We start from the raw sequence: 16,441 nt of genomic DNA, 5'->3' as shown, positions 1-16,441 counted from the left end.
GATCACATGAACGCTGACATTAACCTCAAAATGTGGTGACCAGCAAAAATTGTTATGTTCTGTAAGTTAATTATGCGATCGAATCAAAAGTAAAGCTCGCATTTAATGATCACGTCTCAATCGACATTTCCAATATAAATAAAATAAATATATAAATCCTTCCATAGCAGCCAACAGAATGAGTCCATTGATTAAAATTCCACTACGTCACAGAAACGATAAAGTGATCATTTATCTACAGTGGTCATATTTACCCACATTCCCCTATGTACTACATTGGGCCCGATAAGAAATCAAAATCATGAAAGATTCATGACTGAACTTCCCTTAGGAGACCGAGAAATTCTACAAAACGACTAATAAGCTCACAGATAACAGGTAAAACCTCACACATCTGCATCACAGAGGTTCGTAACTCATTATAGATCATGAAGAGGGCATAATTTTTGTTACAAGCAGCGGTGAGTCTAAAGACGGCTGTCTTCTGGGTTACATCGCTCTGGTTTAGGAGGCTGCGTGGACCTCTGAAACGTCGGTAAACTCCTAGGACACTGCACGGCGCTACAACCCATCTTGTGCCGTCTACATACATGAACCGACTGAGAAGAATAATGGACTAAGATTTAAACTAAAAGCATGGCTTAACATGCAGTTTCAACTAGAGGTTCATGGTTCATGTCTCACCTGGAGTTGCGGTCAAATTGTTTGATATTCCACTTAAGCACGCTTCCTCTTTGGAATTCAGCCATTTCACTTGTTCCTCCGGACTCAGCACGTGTAGCCTTTCCTGCAAGACAGAGAATGTCACAAACCCTTCAGAAAATCTGTTTCAAAATTGCCTATGGCTTATCGTAATTAACATGACTGCCGAACAATCTTGTGTTCTGAGTAAAACCACAGTCGTCGTCACAAAATTGGATGTTTCAAGGTCATGGAAGGACCTCGCCCCTTCTTCGCGTGGCTCCAAGTCAACGGTACAGCTACGCTACGCTACGCTACGAGTTCTGAGTTGTCTTTAATCGCCTATCTCCACTGTTCTCGTTGAAATGACGTACACTTTTGCTGTGACCTTGAAGTGTGAAATTTGGTGACGGATGAAATAGCACCATAATGAAATTGCGCATAAAAAATATCCTTAAAAATTACATAACAAATATGAAAAGCTTTCTTCTCCTTAAACTAGCATCGAGAATATAGAAAGAGACTTCGGACTCCACAGTAGTAATATTTTAATTAATCACAAGAAGAATTCTGAACTTTGGGTCTGCATATCAATATCTTCTGGCTCCCCACTTCCTTTGTAACACCGCCTGATACCGGATGTGTGAATGCCAAGACACAGATGAATCTGGAATGTTCAAGTACTGATTCAAAAACACAATTTTCAGCAAAGTCAAATGAGACTTTAAGGTTTTATTTCTGTGCAGACTTTAAAAGGTAATTTGTCTCATCTTGTGGTCAATAAATTCGTATATTATTTACATCTGAAGACGTGAAATGGACTTACATGCACCCATAATTTTTAACGCGAGATTTAAGGCTTAAATTCTTGATGATAATAATTCTTCACGTAGACTTGTATCTTCTGTCACCAACAGAAATCATCTGTGGTGTTTCACGTGTTAAAGCAGCACGTCGGAAGAAATGTCATTTAACCCTGAATGGTAACGCGGATGATTCATGAAATATTCCAAGCCAAACTACGAAAGCAGTTTCAAAGGTCATGAAGAATGTATTTAGAACAAATAAGAATCAATTAATTTGGCGCGAAAATACATTCAAAGGCCATTTTGTAAAGAAAAGCCATTATATTTAACGTTAAAGACGTGGACGGAAAATGAAAACATTTCTCTGCACGTTTAATAGACAATGCGAAATGTGAGCCACGAGCACAGGCGAACAATAGGCTGCATTTTCACGTCTCGCTGGGGCTTCAGAGCACATCACAGAGCCCGGGGAAGGGGGGGGTGCTTCTGACAAGTCCGAAAACCGATACAGAGATGTTGGCCAAGTACACAGGAGACAAGAAAATTGGAACGCCCACTCTGCAAACGAGGAAGCAATTAAAACTCTCTCTCCAGAGGAGTTTATAAAGCCTTATATTCCAATTTTACTTACAGAACAACATACAAACTTCAATTGTTTTTTATTGTGAAAATTTTGGTTTCTCGTTGTATATAACGAGAGTGAGGGTGTCTGATGACTGATGTTACGACACGAAGTTCTTGGTCGACCAAGGTTTCGGTCCGGAAGCTGCTTGAACTTCTGAAGACGTAAATGCCACAAGAAGGAACAAGTGACTTTAGAGGAGCTTCGCAAAGTTATCACGGTACTTCGTCTTACTGTCCCTTCCCAGAAAATATTAATTTTTAATTATGTACTCACACTTTAGTACTCGGAAGATTTGTGGTTCAATTCTCAGCTCGAGAACCGGCTGTCCTGACTGAGGACTCTCGTGTCTCTCCTTGGACCTTTCAGGCAAATGCCTTAAACTAGGCCACGACCACTTCCTGTCATGTGATTTCCAGTCAAATGTTCTTCAATCATGTTCTACTATGACGCCCTATAGTCCAATTAAAACTGCAATAATATGACTACTTTAAACTTACATTTTTCAAACTGTCTTCGTAAATATCGTCAGGGTTAAATATGTTCGGATGATCATAAAGAAGTCTGTACTTTGAAAAAAAAAACATACGCTTACCTCTTCCAAAAAAATATCTCATTTCACATGAAAACAATGGAATACAAGTTCAAACTTAATTTCCAACCTCACAGCTTATTAATTAGTTTTGGTGAACTGAATTTATATGCGAACTGTACTCAAAACATTTACTATGGACCACGATCTGACACGAATATTTTCGTATGGAGATTATTTGGGATGAAATCATTCAAAATTGTAAGCTTACTTCTTATTAAATAATTACGTACTGAAATAAGCAATTTTGAACCAAGCGATAAAATGAAGACCACAGCATCCGAAATGCAACTCCTTCTCTTAGCTTCAGGACACAAATGATGAGCCGGCTATCAGGCTTTAAAAGTTAGCGACGTCTTCTGCCTGACGCTGAGGATCAGACAGAAGTAAGGAACTTCAGAATACGGAGTCCTCTCATCATAAACTTTACCTCAAGCACAGATCTCGTGGTTTCAAACAATTACAACTACTAAAGCCATTCTTCGAATATTATAATTAGGATTTAATTAATTAATTAAGACAGATCGAATAAACACACAGTAATACAAGTGAAAGTTTTAGGGTACAGTCAGTCACAAGGAAAATGTCAATTCAGTGTACAGCCATGACGATATGATCTGACATTAATCATAAATATTCGTTGTTTGATATTTTAATGCAGTAAAGTGTTGCAACAAATATGGGTGTTGCCTGGCATCCCGATATCATAACGTTCATGCCACTTTTCGTAAAAATTTGTCGAGTGGCTAATAAATTGAAAGCGAGACAATTTAAGTCTTGCCGACGATGAAGGAAAGCAGGCCCATATCATCGCTTATAATTAAATTTCGAAACGTTTCCTGGCTATTTGAACGTGAAACTGAAGAAGGTTCTTTGGGGGGGGGGGGCACTAGAATATAGGAGCACATAGTCTATAAAGCTTAAGGCGTCGACTGCTAATAAAACTTGTCAATAAAATAAAGATATTTTTTTATTTTTTAAACAAACAAAACGATGCTCTACATTGCCTCTTGAGAGAAGTACAACAGTTGATAAATTTCGACGTTTTACCCGACATTAATGGAAGGGAATTTATATTTATACAACGTATGTGAACAGATATTATATTTAATTTCAATTATACACTTAATTATTCACAATATAAAACGTTTTAACCAAAGCCGGCTTTTTATTTATTAACAGAAATTTTTGTTTTTCTTCGAAATACGTGTGATTATAACATCGTGAAACTCACTGTAAACATAGATTACGCCAGTTTCGTAAACAAGGCGTATTGCAGGCGTGGAGGGAAAGGTCCCCCGGCTACTCAAAATGCATACGTACAAAGCAAGTTGGCCGGATGAGACTTTCAGCAAATGAAAAGAGTCTGATACATCTGTTCACGCTAACGAACCCTGGACCTCCAGCTAGCATCCACGTAGACATCACTTTCATTATTATCAATGCTAGTCCGTGCGTTGTCAATCATATACTTTTGCTCTGAGTTTTCAAAGATCGTCCATTAGAGCAACACACCTTTCTCATGAAACTATAATCAACTTCCGTGGAACAAGAACATCTTCCTGATGATGGAGGCTATAAGGATGTCCGAAACGTTGGTAAAATTCCTCCAGACGACAGAGACAGCAATATTCAAGGACGAATTTCTTTACAGCACTGATTGCGGACGGGAAGTTTGTAACAGAATAAGTGGCCTTTAATTGTAATTATAAATGAAGTAGGTTTATCACGGGGGTTAGTCCGAAGACGTTGGTAAAATTCTACCAGACTGTACGGCGCTACAACCCGGGAGACAGCCATCTTACCTTCTCAATCTGTTCTCTCATGACAAGTCTTGTCTTGAAAGGGAGTTTGTTTGCATTGATACAATTATGTGCTCTGACATTAATTTGTCTGTTGGGCAAAGAAGACGTGACTAATGTTTATTTAAGCAAAACTGCGTATTATGTAAAGATTAGAGTATTATACTCAAAAATGTTTTATGAATCGGGGTTTCATAAGGAAGACTTTTCACGTCTTTACAAGACAGGCACATTCGTGTTATGTGAGTTAATTACAGAGTTGGTACCAGGAAAGCGAATGAAATTTCCTTTCGCGATTTTCCACTCCTGGGACTGTTCCGCGGTGAGTCTATTTATCTTTGTGTGTCTTGACTGCATCGATTTGTAGTTTGCTTTCAACTCCAGCGTCGTGCAACATCTCTCCACAGATAACTTTCACAATTCAACACATTTTACTGTTTACTTCTATCAACCGTGTGGAATACTACCAGATTCCTTTTGAAAATCAATCCAACCTACGTTTGTTATTATCATTGTATTTAAAATAAAAATTACTTGTCTTCACGTTGATGAAGTAGGAAGCAAGGACCTCTGAAACGTCGGTAAACACAGAAGACAGTCATATTTGGACTCGCCAGCGTTAAAACCTCAAATCATAATTTAACATGGATTATTTTGCAAACGGACTTTTATAACATTATTTGAAATTACATTTTCAACACTACAATATTCGGCGGGTTTCAAATTGTATATTTGACTGTTTTATTTTTTATTTTTTTTGGAATGCTAATTTCTGATATATTACACCATTTCTATATAATAATATTACTCTTCTTAAGTACCTAAATAAATTAAATAAACTGAATCTGAGTAAGTGGCAGTGTGGTAACATCGTTGCAAATTATACACCATGAAAAATATGTACACACGTTTTCAGCCACAATACATTCATCACACTCCAAATTTATGTTGATTTATATTTTAAAATAATTGTTTTAATTTCAATGTTACAACTTATACGACAGACGAATCTGAGATCACTTAAAATTAACTCCTTTCAGATCGCACATCACTTTCCTCACTGTGCTCAGAATGGTTCTAAAAGTTGCTCATATATGGAGCCAGTGGTCCACCTGGACTCGACACTTTTCACTCGAAGATCTCGGGGAAAAAAATTCCTTGGGACCGAATCCTTGTCGTTAGTGAACTGACCCAGAACGTCTGCCCCTAGAAGGTCGCCAGGATCCTGAGAGATCCACCCTCTGCTGCTTCCCAGCGGAAGTGGATCCAGGATGACAGAAGGAGATTGAAGGAAGTCAGAAAAATACGGATTACACGTCACTACACCTCGCTAATGGCGCCAGAGACAAAAAGAAGGAAAATAAAATCAACTTTTTTTAGCTCGTGTCATGGCGAAAACTCTTGGTTTCCACGTCTGAAGCTCAGACCCAACCATAAAAATTTAACGTGACAAATAGTAGTGATATATATGGATCTTGTCACTCACTTCTGTTTTTCGTTGACGTCATATCAAATGTCGATATTTAGCCGAATTATGACTGTGAAAGATTTCTTGTCCCATCGCATAGATTTACGAAGGACTTGGACAAAATCTGGACATGCGCCTTCCTCCCTATTTTCAGACAAACGGTCGAAAGCTGCGTCTGAACAGAGCAGTAGTTATTTTTCCACGTTATTTCTCTTCAGAAATCACTCCATGAGCCGAGCCCTTCTTAAGAAGGCAAAAATCATTCAATCAGACAATAGTCGACCCGCAGATTCATTACACAGGTTTTCATCAAATTCTCCGATCCCACTTGTCATTTGTTTTAATATTATCCTTCGGCCTACGCCTGGTTTTTCTCGTTGTCTCTTATATGAAGATTTTCCTGCCAGGAGTTTGAAGAAGACGATACTTCTCACTAGCAAGTTGGGCTTGGAGATGAAGACGAAACTAGTGAAGTGTTACGTATGGAGCAGAGACTTGGACACTCAGGAAGAAGGAACAGAAATACCTGGAGAGTTTCGAAATGTGGTGTTGGAGAAGATAGAGAAGATCAGGTGGACGGATCGAGTGACCAACGAAGAAGTAGTGAGGAGAGTCAATGAGCAAAGAAGCATTCTGCAGGCGATTACACGAAGGAAAGCTAACTGGCTGGGACATATTATGAGAAGGAATGGGTTACTGAGTGATATCATCGAAGGCCAGGTTGAAGGAAAGCGAGGACTGGGAAGAAGATTGATACAGCTAACCGACGATCTTAAACAAGGAAAGATGATGAAGTTTCAGGAGTTAAAACGAGAAGCTGAGAATAGGGAAAACTGGAGAGCTCTTTTTGGGCAGAGCAATGGACCTGTCGTAAGACAGAACACTGAATAATAATAATAATAATAATAATAATAATAATAAGTACGTAACACGCTACGCTCAGTGATCTTCGTTTATTTCATCATCACAGAAATATTAAGTGAAGAGTAAAATTCATTAGGAGGATCGTCATTCTACTCAGCGCCCTCTCCTCAATCTGCGCAATTTTCTGAGGGTGCAAGACCATTTTTATGCCCATACAAAACAACGGACAAAATTAAAGTTACGTGTTTTTACCTTCACGTTTTTTTACACAGCAGATGGGATGATAAGGTTGTGAACCCATGAGAATTATCTCCACAACAGCGACGTATTTATTAAATAATCCTCTCGTCTCTGCTTGCGGGCGTCTCGTCAAAGTAACTCAAACGTCAGTCCGGCTTGAACATGAACGACTTTTGTGCAATTTCCGAGACGATGCATTCTGGACGTTCTGACAAAGAACCGACCACAGTATTCACGGGGGGGGGGGGGGGGGGGGGGGGGGTGGCGGTACTTCGCGCGACCTAAGAAAGCAACAGAGAAAGTAGAAAGCGACTGCTGTTTACACGTCCGTGACTTAGGAGAAAGGAGAAAGTGCTGTGAACTTTTACGGGGAAAATTCACAGGACACAAAGCGGTGAGACTCGTCCTACCGCACTCATTGCCAACAGCCATGTTTGTTGGGGGTACAGGAGCGCGGAACGTGAAGGTAAGCAAGCACTTTCATGGCGCCAGAGCCTCGAAAGCATTCCATTCTCACGTCACCAACACGCATTTGTGAAGTGACACGTGCGCTTATGTCCACGTTGATTTTATACTTCGAGCAGATGACACTTCAAAACAAATAAAAAATTCTCACAAAAGGTTTTTATAACCACTACATTCCCCTTGTTTTACGGCGTCCTATGCCTCTGTCTGTCCTCTGTAACACTTAGCAATCTTATTTGATTTTTCATTTTATGACTTTGTGAAAACCTTTTAATCATAACCCACTGAAGTGACATGACGAGCTCGTAATTCGGAGAGCCGACAGACAAACAGGAAAAAGAAAGAATTTACACAAGCCCCTTCCTTGGCTGAAGTTATCTTGTGAGTTGAAAGTTTGTCGCAATTACGTTTTCAATTACATCCCGAAAACAGACTAGTCTTGAGCAAATCGCCCAGTTGAACCGTTCCTGCGTGCGAAATTAATAGCTGAAATTAGATAAAAATGCGTCATTAACACGTCAAGTGAGATGTAACGAGTAAGTACGTAACTAGTGGTTAAGGGAGGGCCGTGGCATATTTAAGGCTTTGACCGGGATGTTCTTTTGTTAAATCTCATGTGGTACCGCCTGATTCGACTTCTAATGGTTAAGTGAAGTGTTTTCTTCGCGGTACGGTCTGGATTCGTAAATAATATGAAGACGAGCTTCGGCTTCAAAGGGTTAACCAGCTGATTTTCGTAATGGTGAGGTGTAGTGTTTTCTTCGCGGTACGGACTGAATTCATAAATAATATTCAGACGATCTTCGGCTTCAAAGGGTTAAATCTTTTTGGGGATGTGTTCACGTTAACGGGAAGTTTGTCCTGGCTGTCAGTAAAATTCTATCGCTGTGAAAACCTCGAATCCTGCTCAGTTGTTTTGTGTCTATAAATCCCATGATCGCTGATCGACAGCATTTTCGGAGGAACTTCCATAAAAATCCTCTATATTCTCATTGAGTTCCGTTTTTTGGGCTGATTCGTCGGAATTTGACTGCTATGCCAATAGTTGATCGTGCTATATCAATCTGAAGGTAATATACGAGATTAAGTACAAGAATTCCCACCATTGGAGCAATGATATTAACAGAATATACCAAAATGTGGTACATAATGATTATGTTACTATCCATCTTAAAATATCTCTTGGTTTAAACACGCATTATGTTTAGAAATGCCAAGTCACTAAACATAAATTTCTCTTTTACTCACACAAACCAACTCCGTATAAGGAGTTAAAATTACAACGTTCATCCCAAGATGCAGATAGCTCATTCAGAGATTCGTAATATACTAATGTTGTCATCTTCCAGAGTCGCTTAAATTCCTTCTGGAATATAATTTTATGTTACTGAAATTAATTAAGCGTGCACACGATTTGACACGCTTGTGAGACATTAAACAGGCTAACTTAACTCTGCAAAGTTAGTACGCTGAAGGAACAGCCATTAACTTCAGAGACAGCAATTTAATTCTTAACAACCCCTTATACAGCAGCTGCAGATTTAACCAAGAGGACGCAGGATTATTGCCAAGGATTTCCATGCAGAATTTATCACAGATGAAGATCAAGGATTAGCACATCAAAAATACAGGTCTGCATGTCCGAGTTTCCTATCGATAGCAAATTCGACTAATTCGAGTCGTTGGCACCCCTGATTCATAGCCCAATAAGGGAGGTCCGGATATCAAATCTCAAAGGACAGGTTCTTATGAATCACATTATTCATGGTTTACCTCAGTATTTCAAGAATAAATCACAGTAGGCAGAACTTAAAATAGTCCACGACCACTTCCTTTCACAGATATCCAATTTTATATTTACTTATCATTCGATTGTTAGACGCCGTATAATTGGAGTTATATTAAAAATATCATGAGATAAAAAAGTACTAAGCTGAAGCCTGTCTTTTGAAGTGTGATTCGCTTTAACTTGATCTGATATTAGCAGCATCTGTTCTGCATTGCAATGAAGTCCATTTTCGATGTACACATTAATTACTCAAATGTCCCAAGGCGGTCCAGCGGGTAGCCTATTATCCCAAAAACAATGGTCTGGAGATCCGTACGGATCCGACATGAACGCAGTTATGATGTAAATCCAACATTCATGACACTGACTTCATTATTAAAATTCATGGAGTGAAAAAAAAGTAGAATTTATACTGGCAGTATAAACATCTTAAAAAAAAGTAAAAACATGTTTTATACGTACACAGTTAACCGATTTAAAAGATATGAAAGCGATACAAAGCCTAGGGCAATTTGTCGTATGTTCAGCTGCAAACATTAAAATGTAGTCACAAGGTCCATAAATCAAAAGCCCTCTGGTACGGACAGGCGAGCTGTTTGTAATTCCAATGTTAAAGGTAGATTCACGCTGACTACCGAACGAGAGGCTTCAAAGCATCGGATTATAGCAGAGGACAAATTTATGTATAGAAAAGTGATCACATTCAAGAATCGCGTAATAATTACAATAATAATAATAATAATAATAATAATAATAATAATAACATTGAAATACAGCGAATGTGGAAAGTGAAAGTAATCCCAATAATTATAGGAGTAACTGGAACTGTCTCCGAGTCAGAAAATATTTGGCCAACATTCCGGGGCGAACACGACATCAGGGAACTTCAGAAAATCGCCATTTTGGGATCTTCGTACATCATTCGAAAGACGCTGTCGTAAAATATATATTCATCCCTCACAATAAAACTATATAATACATGTAAAACGTATTAAAAACGAAATGTATTTCGGAAATAGCTGCTGTACTATGTACCTCAGAGGCAAGGTTTGTCTCGGGTACACAGAAGTAAATACCCTATAAAGTGGTGAATAGATTGAATAATAAGAATATATTTGGGTAAAGATAATAATACCACCAATAAAATTTGTAGGTTTTGTATATTACTCTTTTATGTTTTAGGTCCATGAATTGTAGAAGAATTGTGAAGTGTAAGCATTTAAAAAAGTTACGTAAGTATGAAACCGTGCAAATGCTGGTAACTTCGTAATTTTTAGAAATTTACTTTTAGAAATCTTTTGAAGATTTTCAAATTTGTGTTATAAAATTTGTAATTTTATGTATTCGGAGTCTGAAAATTTGAAGAAAAAAGAATGATTTATAACAATTTTATATTGTGAATGTTGCATTTGTTTAAGATGTGTTGGGTTAGGTGATGTCTAGAACAGACGAGACTTCACGTTTCCATGGTTACGATGATTAACTTGGTTACTCGACGGATATAGCTTACATTTGTCCGGTCTGCACCAATAAGCAACGCTGTCACATTTACATTGGATTATACAAGTAGCGAGAGACAGCGCACAGGATGAGAGAGGTTAGGTGAAGTTAGGTTAGGTTAGGTTAGGTTGAAATGTAATGTAATTTAACTAAGTCAATTGAGATACTTGTTTACGGTTAATTTGCTATGGCCAGAGATCACTGGTGTGGACAAATGTATGTCAGGGAAAGGCAGATTTAGTACTTCTAAATGCCCGATGAAAAGAACGCATGAGGAAATGACGTGCATTTCGGCTCGAAGACCAATTTCCTGGCTTATTTTCAATTGCAAGAAACAAAATAAAAATGTCACCTATTAATGAGATAAACATACCAACATACGTCATCGGCTCAATTGCATTCTACTTGTAATACTTTTTTTATAATCTGCATGATATATATATATATATATATATATATATATGATATTATGTAAGCGTCGTTAAATATATATTCAGAGGACATTAACATGTTAATTTTCAGTTCAGACACAATGTTCAAACCTACGGATGCATCAACCATATACATTTTGAAACAAAAGTATATGAGGCATGAATTCCTATGAAATCAATTGACGTCCAAAGAACGTACATCAATCCAAATGCGTGTCTTCGTACGTTAACCAAATTTGTTTCAGTGGACAGTTAACTAGACTAAATAAGAAGCCGTAGATCGGAGGATAATATTAAAATGGATCTAAAAAAAATAACATGTGAAGACACACAAGGGAAACGACAGGCGATAGAAAAGCTGGGAGGGAGGGAGGGAGGGAGCCGACTCCAGAGTTTATCCCACTGGAGCGCGGATACAGACCAGCGAAGCAAAGAAATTTCCTGCCGGAATTTGACCACGGAGTAAATGGTTTAAGGCAACGCTAGTACGGCGCGCGTCCGCTTGGATCAGGTGTAAGCAGTGACGCAGGGCGCGAAGAGCTAGGCTCCATTTCTATCAAGCTTTGTGAGCAACATTTAAGCTTACAACAGAGAAGAATTGGTTTGCAAAAACCGAGGGAAAACATCTTTCTGGTACAGATTTTTCGTTTCAGCAAATCTTCGTACACCAGCCACGAAATCGGGAAAGCGTCCTTCCAAATTCCGTGACGCTACGGTCAAGCCGTCAAATTCTGAGGCTTACGCCGCGTACACAGTGAAATAAAGTTCATTCATCTGTCCCTTGTTACGCCCCACGTTCAAATCCCATCACACAAAAATGCTACAACGCGTTTGCAAAATGACTTCTTTTCGTGTTTGACGTCATTCAAATCGCTGACTGCCACGGTCTATGAATGTCATCGCAAAAAGAATTACAACCTGTTTTACGGTTCACAAAAACGCACATCACCTAGTTACCTCTCCGATCGACAAGAACAATTCACTCTGACAAAAACGTTCATTACAAATGATTCATCATCTCCTTTCGCATTCACAAAATGTGTCGGATTGCAGGCATGATGTACCCAAACAATTCCTCCGCTACAAAGGAGTTCTCCGAATGAAATTACCAAAACACCCATAAAAATAATCGACACTGCTCAATTCTTCGACCCTTGTGAATCGAAACACCGATCGAGCCGAAGTTATTTCCGAAAATAACAAATTTCCTGATTTCATCATCCTCCCACCAACATGTCAGGACCTTCCACAAAGACAATAACTCCGTTCGCGTAAGCATAATCAAAATTTGTAAGGTCCTGTTCACCAATTCAAGCCATGCGCTTCATACGCATATTTGCATAGCGCTGAATATTGCATCGAAGAGTCCAGCTGCTTTGGCTTACAAGCCGGCATTACGCCGAGCAAATCCCTACAATTTTCATTTGAACCGGTACACGCGAAATGTCTTCATTTGGTTGCCTCTGATGAACAAAGACCAGAATTATACAGAGCGTTTACATGCATCTCTCTAGCCCGATATAAAATTCGTTCTTTCGCGCGGAAGAGAATATATATATATATATGAGGGCAAATTTTTAACAAAAGTTAAACGCATTTGTCTTAATCGTTTTACTCTAAAATTGCATCAAACATCCTTTCATACTCTTCGAGAAAATGTACACGTACTCCTGTAATTCTACAGGAATATTTTCAACAGATTCCCTCAACAGGTTACCTAACACCATCACGTAATAATCTACAGTTTCTCTCTCCACCAGTCCTACAAATAAATAAAACAAAAGACGCATGAAATGGACTTGAAACAACAAATTCAGCCAAAAGTAGGCGCCAACGAGAGTAGGGTTTGACCTGCAAAAGGCAATCACTTACTCCGTCAGATTGGCTGCCCTGTTCTTCGCTTTGAACTCAAAAGTTTTACCACACGAGCTCCTAGTTCTTTTAAACGTGTGATATTTCAATTTCTCACGGAGGGGTGTCTAAAGGAGACTGTGTTCTCGGTTAATGTGTAGGGTAGTCTTGTTGAAATTGATCGAGATTTCAGAGGTCTTTACTGCTTCCATCATCAGGGCTATCTTAGGTATACAATTCTGAAATTAGGGGCATGTTCACTCGATACGAGTAAGAATTCTGAAAAGATAAAAACTCCAAAAAAAGTTTATTGTTTTATGGTTATTTTGAGTGTGTGTATGTTGGACATTTCTTGAGTGGCTGAGCGACTGTTAGCTTCTCAGGAAGAACTCGGTTCCATGGAGTAAGTAAGTACTCGTCTGGGTGATCGTTTTATGCATTACATGGTTTCTAAGCAACGAGAAGACGGTAGTCGTACATGTTTTTCACAACAAATTCGCTCTTTGTCGACGGGAGGAATGGAGGACCCTGGACAAAAGAATTTTATTTATAAGGTTAAATTATGAATGACTACAAACCTTTGTAAGGAAACTCTTGCTTACAAGAAGAGATTTTCGAGACCACGTTTCAGGTGAAATAGCTCATTTGCATCGGTCTTCGGGTAATTGCGTGCATGCCATCGTTCGTGCAATGGAAATGCAGTAAATAAGGCGTCGTGGAAACTGTAAAACCGTGGAACACGTTGAGGTTAAGACGATAAAAGTGGCTTAAGGTCCATCATTCCAATGAAACTCCCTAATTATAGTCCGTACGTACAAGTGGCTAAGTGGCTTTCATTAGTTCTATTAAATTTTCAGATTCTGATAGAAACTTGGAAATCTGATAAATAAAACTGCAGGTGTAGCTGTGTCTCTGTGAATTTTCTTATACCTCGGAAACCGGTAAACCGATTTAGACCAAACTTTACACAGACACGGAAGAGAATACACGTAAAAAGATCAAAAACTCCGGTAAAGTTACCGAAATGGAGTCCCGGAATCTAAGCACGATAGTAGAATGGCAAGGAATTTGCTGAAACCAAGGTTATGAACCTGAAAAACGTCCTGGGTTGAAGTCTCGATGAAGATGGGGCTGTAGACAATAATAATTGTTTTCTATGGCAAGCAGAGAAACAGGAGGGAAGTTGAGGAAACTAATTTGTCTTCAAAATTGTTTTCGTAAATTACCTAAAATGAAGACTGAACAAAGTACCGACTGTGAAAATAATGTCGACATGGTATTCTAATTTCCAGCTATTTCTTTTAAAAATGCCAGGGGGTCAGATTTCTGCTGTAAGCATGTTCACCAAATTCAATTATATTTTCATATACAAAATGAACAGTTTCTACTCCTTTCCTGCTCAAAACACACATCACCACTTAGTGTGTGCTTCAGCTCCAAACAAACTCCACGTGACCTTCAACCTTTTTTTTATTCTGCGTATGATAAAAATTATAAAAATACCGGTTGACGGAAAAGTCACACGAAATATTCATTCCTGACACACGTTAAATTTGTCAGGAAACAAATTACAACGAAACAATGTTACGTTAAGTGTTGGAAATGCCCACCGCGTTCAGCGATGCATGCATTACCTTCTTCAGCGCCATGTAGTCTGGTAGAAGACCAGTCATCGCCCTGATAAAGGAAGCAGTAAGGACCTCCGAAACCCTGGTAAACTTTTACCACAATTAGATACATATTTATACACGATATGAATGAAGATTTTACAATCTTTCGAGCCACATTTAAACTTCCGAAGGATAATCCATTGAGGACAGAAAGTTTTCTGACTGGCTTTCGCGGACAACGTCACAAAGTTTGACGGATGTCGTCCAAACCATGATCACTTAAAAGCGAAGTTCCACCTGAAAGGTTTGTGTCCTTGGCGCTTACCGTGTCATAAAAATGTTAGAATTTTCTGACACAGAACAAAGGCGAAATGCGTCCCTAAACTCATTCTGTCAACGAGATCATAAACAAAGTTTTTGATCGTCTATATATGACGCCGCCTATTAACACTAGAATGTTTAAAAAAATATATAACACCTGCTTCAAAAATTAATAATTCTGAATTTTGCCCGCTTCGTATAATAATTAGTATAATTCTAAGAATAAACAAGGATTATTCCCTAAACGACAATGACCAACTAAAATGCGCAATGGAAAATTGTTGTAAGGAGCGAGCCTCAGCTACAAACCGACAAGGGACAGAATTCTTTTGAATAAATTAAACATTTTCATTCCTAGAGAAAAAATATGTCATAACAACACCGAATACGCGTAGGCAGGAACGAGTTTCTAGATCGAACTACAAGTTACGAGACATAAAAACACGTACGTTACCAGCTCCTTCCAGTCGGGGGCCACAGAGGCTTCATTCATGTCAGAGCCCTGCGATCGATACCAGAACAAGGTGACGAAAGTTGCAGATCGTGGACCTAATTTTTGTCGCGAAGACGTGCAGACAATGTTTTTGTCTTTCGCGAACTGGAACGAGTCCAAACTTCTCCCATCAACAGAGTCTCATGTACTAAAGAGACGACAGATGACTCCACTACTGTCTCCCCTGCAAAGGACTCGCTGTTGAAGGATTGTAACTACACACATACAAAAGCAGGTTCAGACATTAATTAACCTAGTAAGATGGTCTAAATAAAGGACGTTCCCTGGACATTGCCCATTGTCTGTACCAGACAGGCAGGGACTCTCGAGTAAAGGCGAAGAGGAGAGAACAGATTATGTGCGTACAGTTATGACGTCATTCCTGGGCTCAAGACCACCCTTAAAAGAGGCGGGACTAATTATCTGTACTAATTTGGATTCAGTTTTCCGGGGCAAAACAGTGAAGGTTCTATAACTTTCTGCTCAGGATGTTAGATTTTAATGAACCCTTGTACAGAAGACGTTATCAAGATTTTTTTTCGTCTAATGTTTCACAGCGTGAAGCTCTTTTGTCCAACGGCAAATACCACAAGCAACGCGAAAATTTAAAAAACCAATTATTTTGATTGCTTAATCATAAGTCAAGAAAATCTTAACCCACGATTCACTTGTGACGATTTCCAATTACGTCTTGAGCTCTTCAGACCATACTTTCGTGTTTCATAACCTGATTTATTTTTCTCTTATGTACTTTATTTTCTTAATTTCATTTCCGTTTCTTATTCCAGACTCCACTTAGCTTTACGATCGCATTCCTGCATATTAAAATCGCGTGGTCTGTCCGTCTGCAAGCTCGATAACAGCTAAAGAAAATTTTGATGACATTTCACGTTTCACATTGAAAAT

At 38.8% G+C, this 16,441-nt stretch overlaps 1 protein-coding gene across 1 annotated transcript in view; it reads right to left on the bottom strand.

Moving 5' to 3' along the window:
* The window catches only part of LOC110836281 (secretin receptor), a 108,007-nt gene that overhangs the window by 45,123 nt on the left and 46,443 nt on the right, over window positions 1-16,441 (bottom strand). Inside the window, exon 2 of the mRNA XM_022077344.2 lies at window positions 685-787. Coding sequence (XP_021933036.1) covers window positions 685-787 — 103 coding nt within the window. The remainder of the gene's footprint in view (window positions 1-684; window positions 788-16,441) is intronic.

Source organism: Zootermopsis nevadensis, unplaced genomic scaffold (assembly GCF_977971745.1).
Source record: "Zootermopsis nevadensis isolate Lab colony 2312 unplaced genomic scaffold, Znev_1.0 Znev_ptg000028l, whole genome shotgun sequence".
Taxonomy (NCBI): Eukaryota; Metazoa; Arthropoda; class Insecta; order Blattodea; family Termopsidae; genus Zootermopsis; species Zootermopsis nevadensis.
This window is presented reverse-complemented; position numbering and strand designations above follow the sequence as displayed.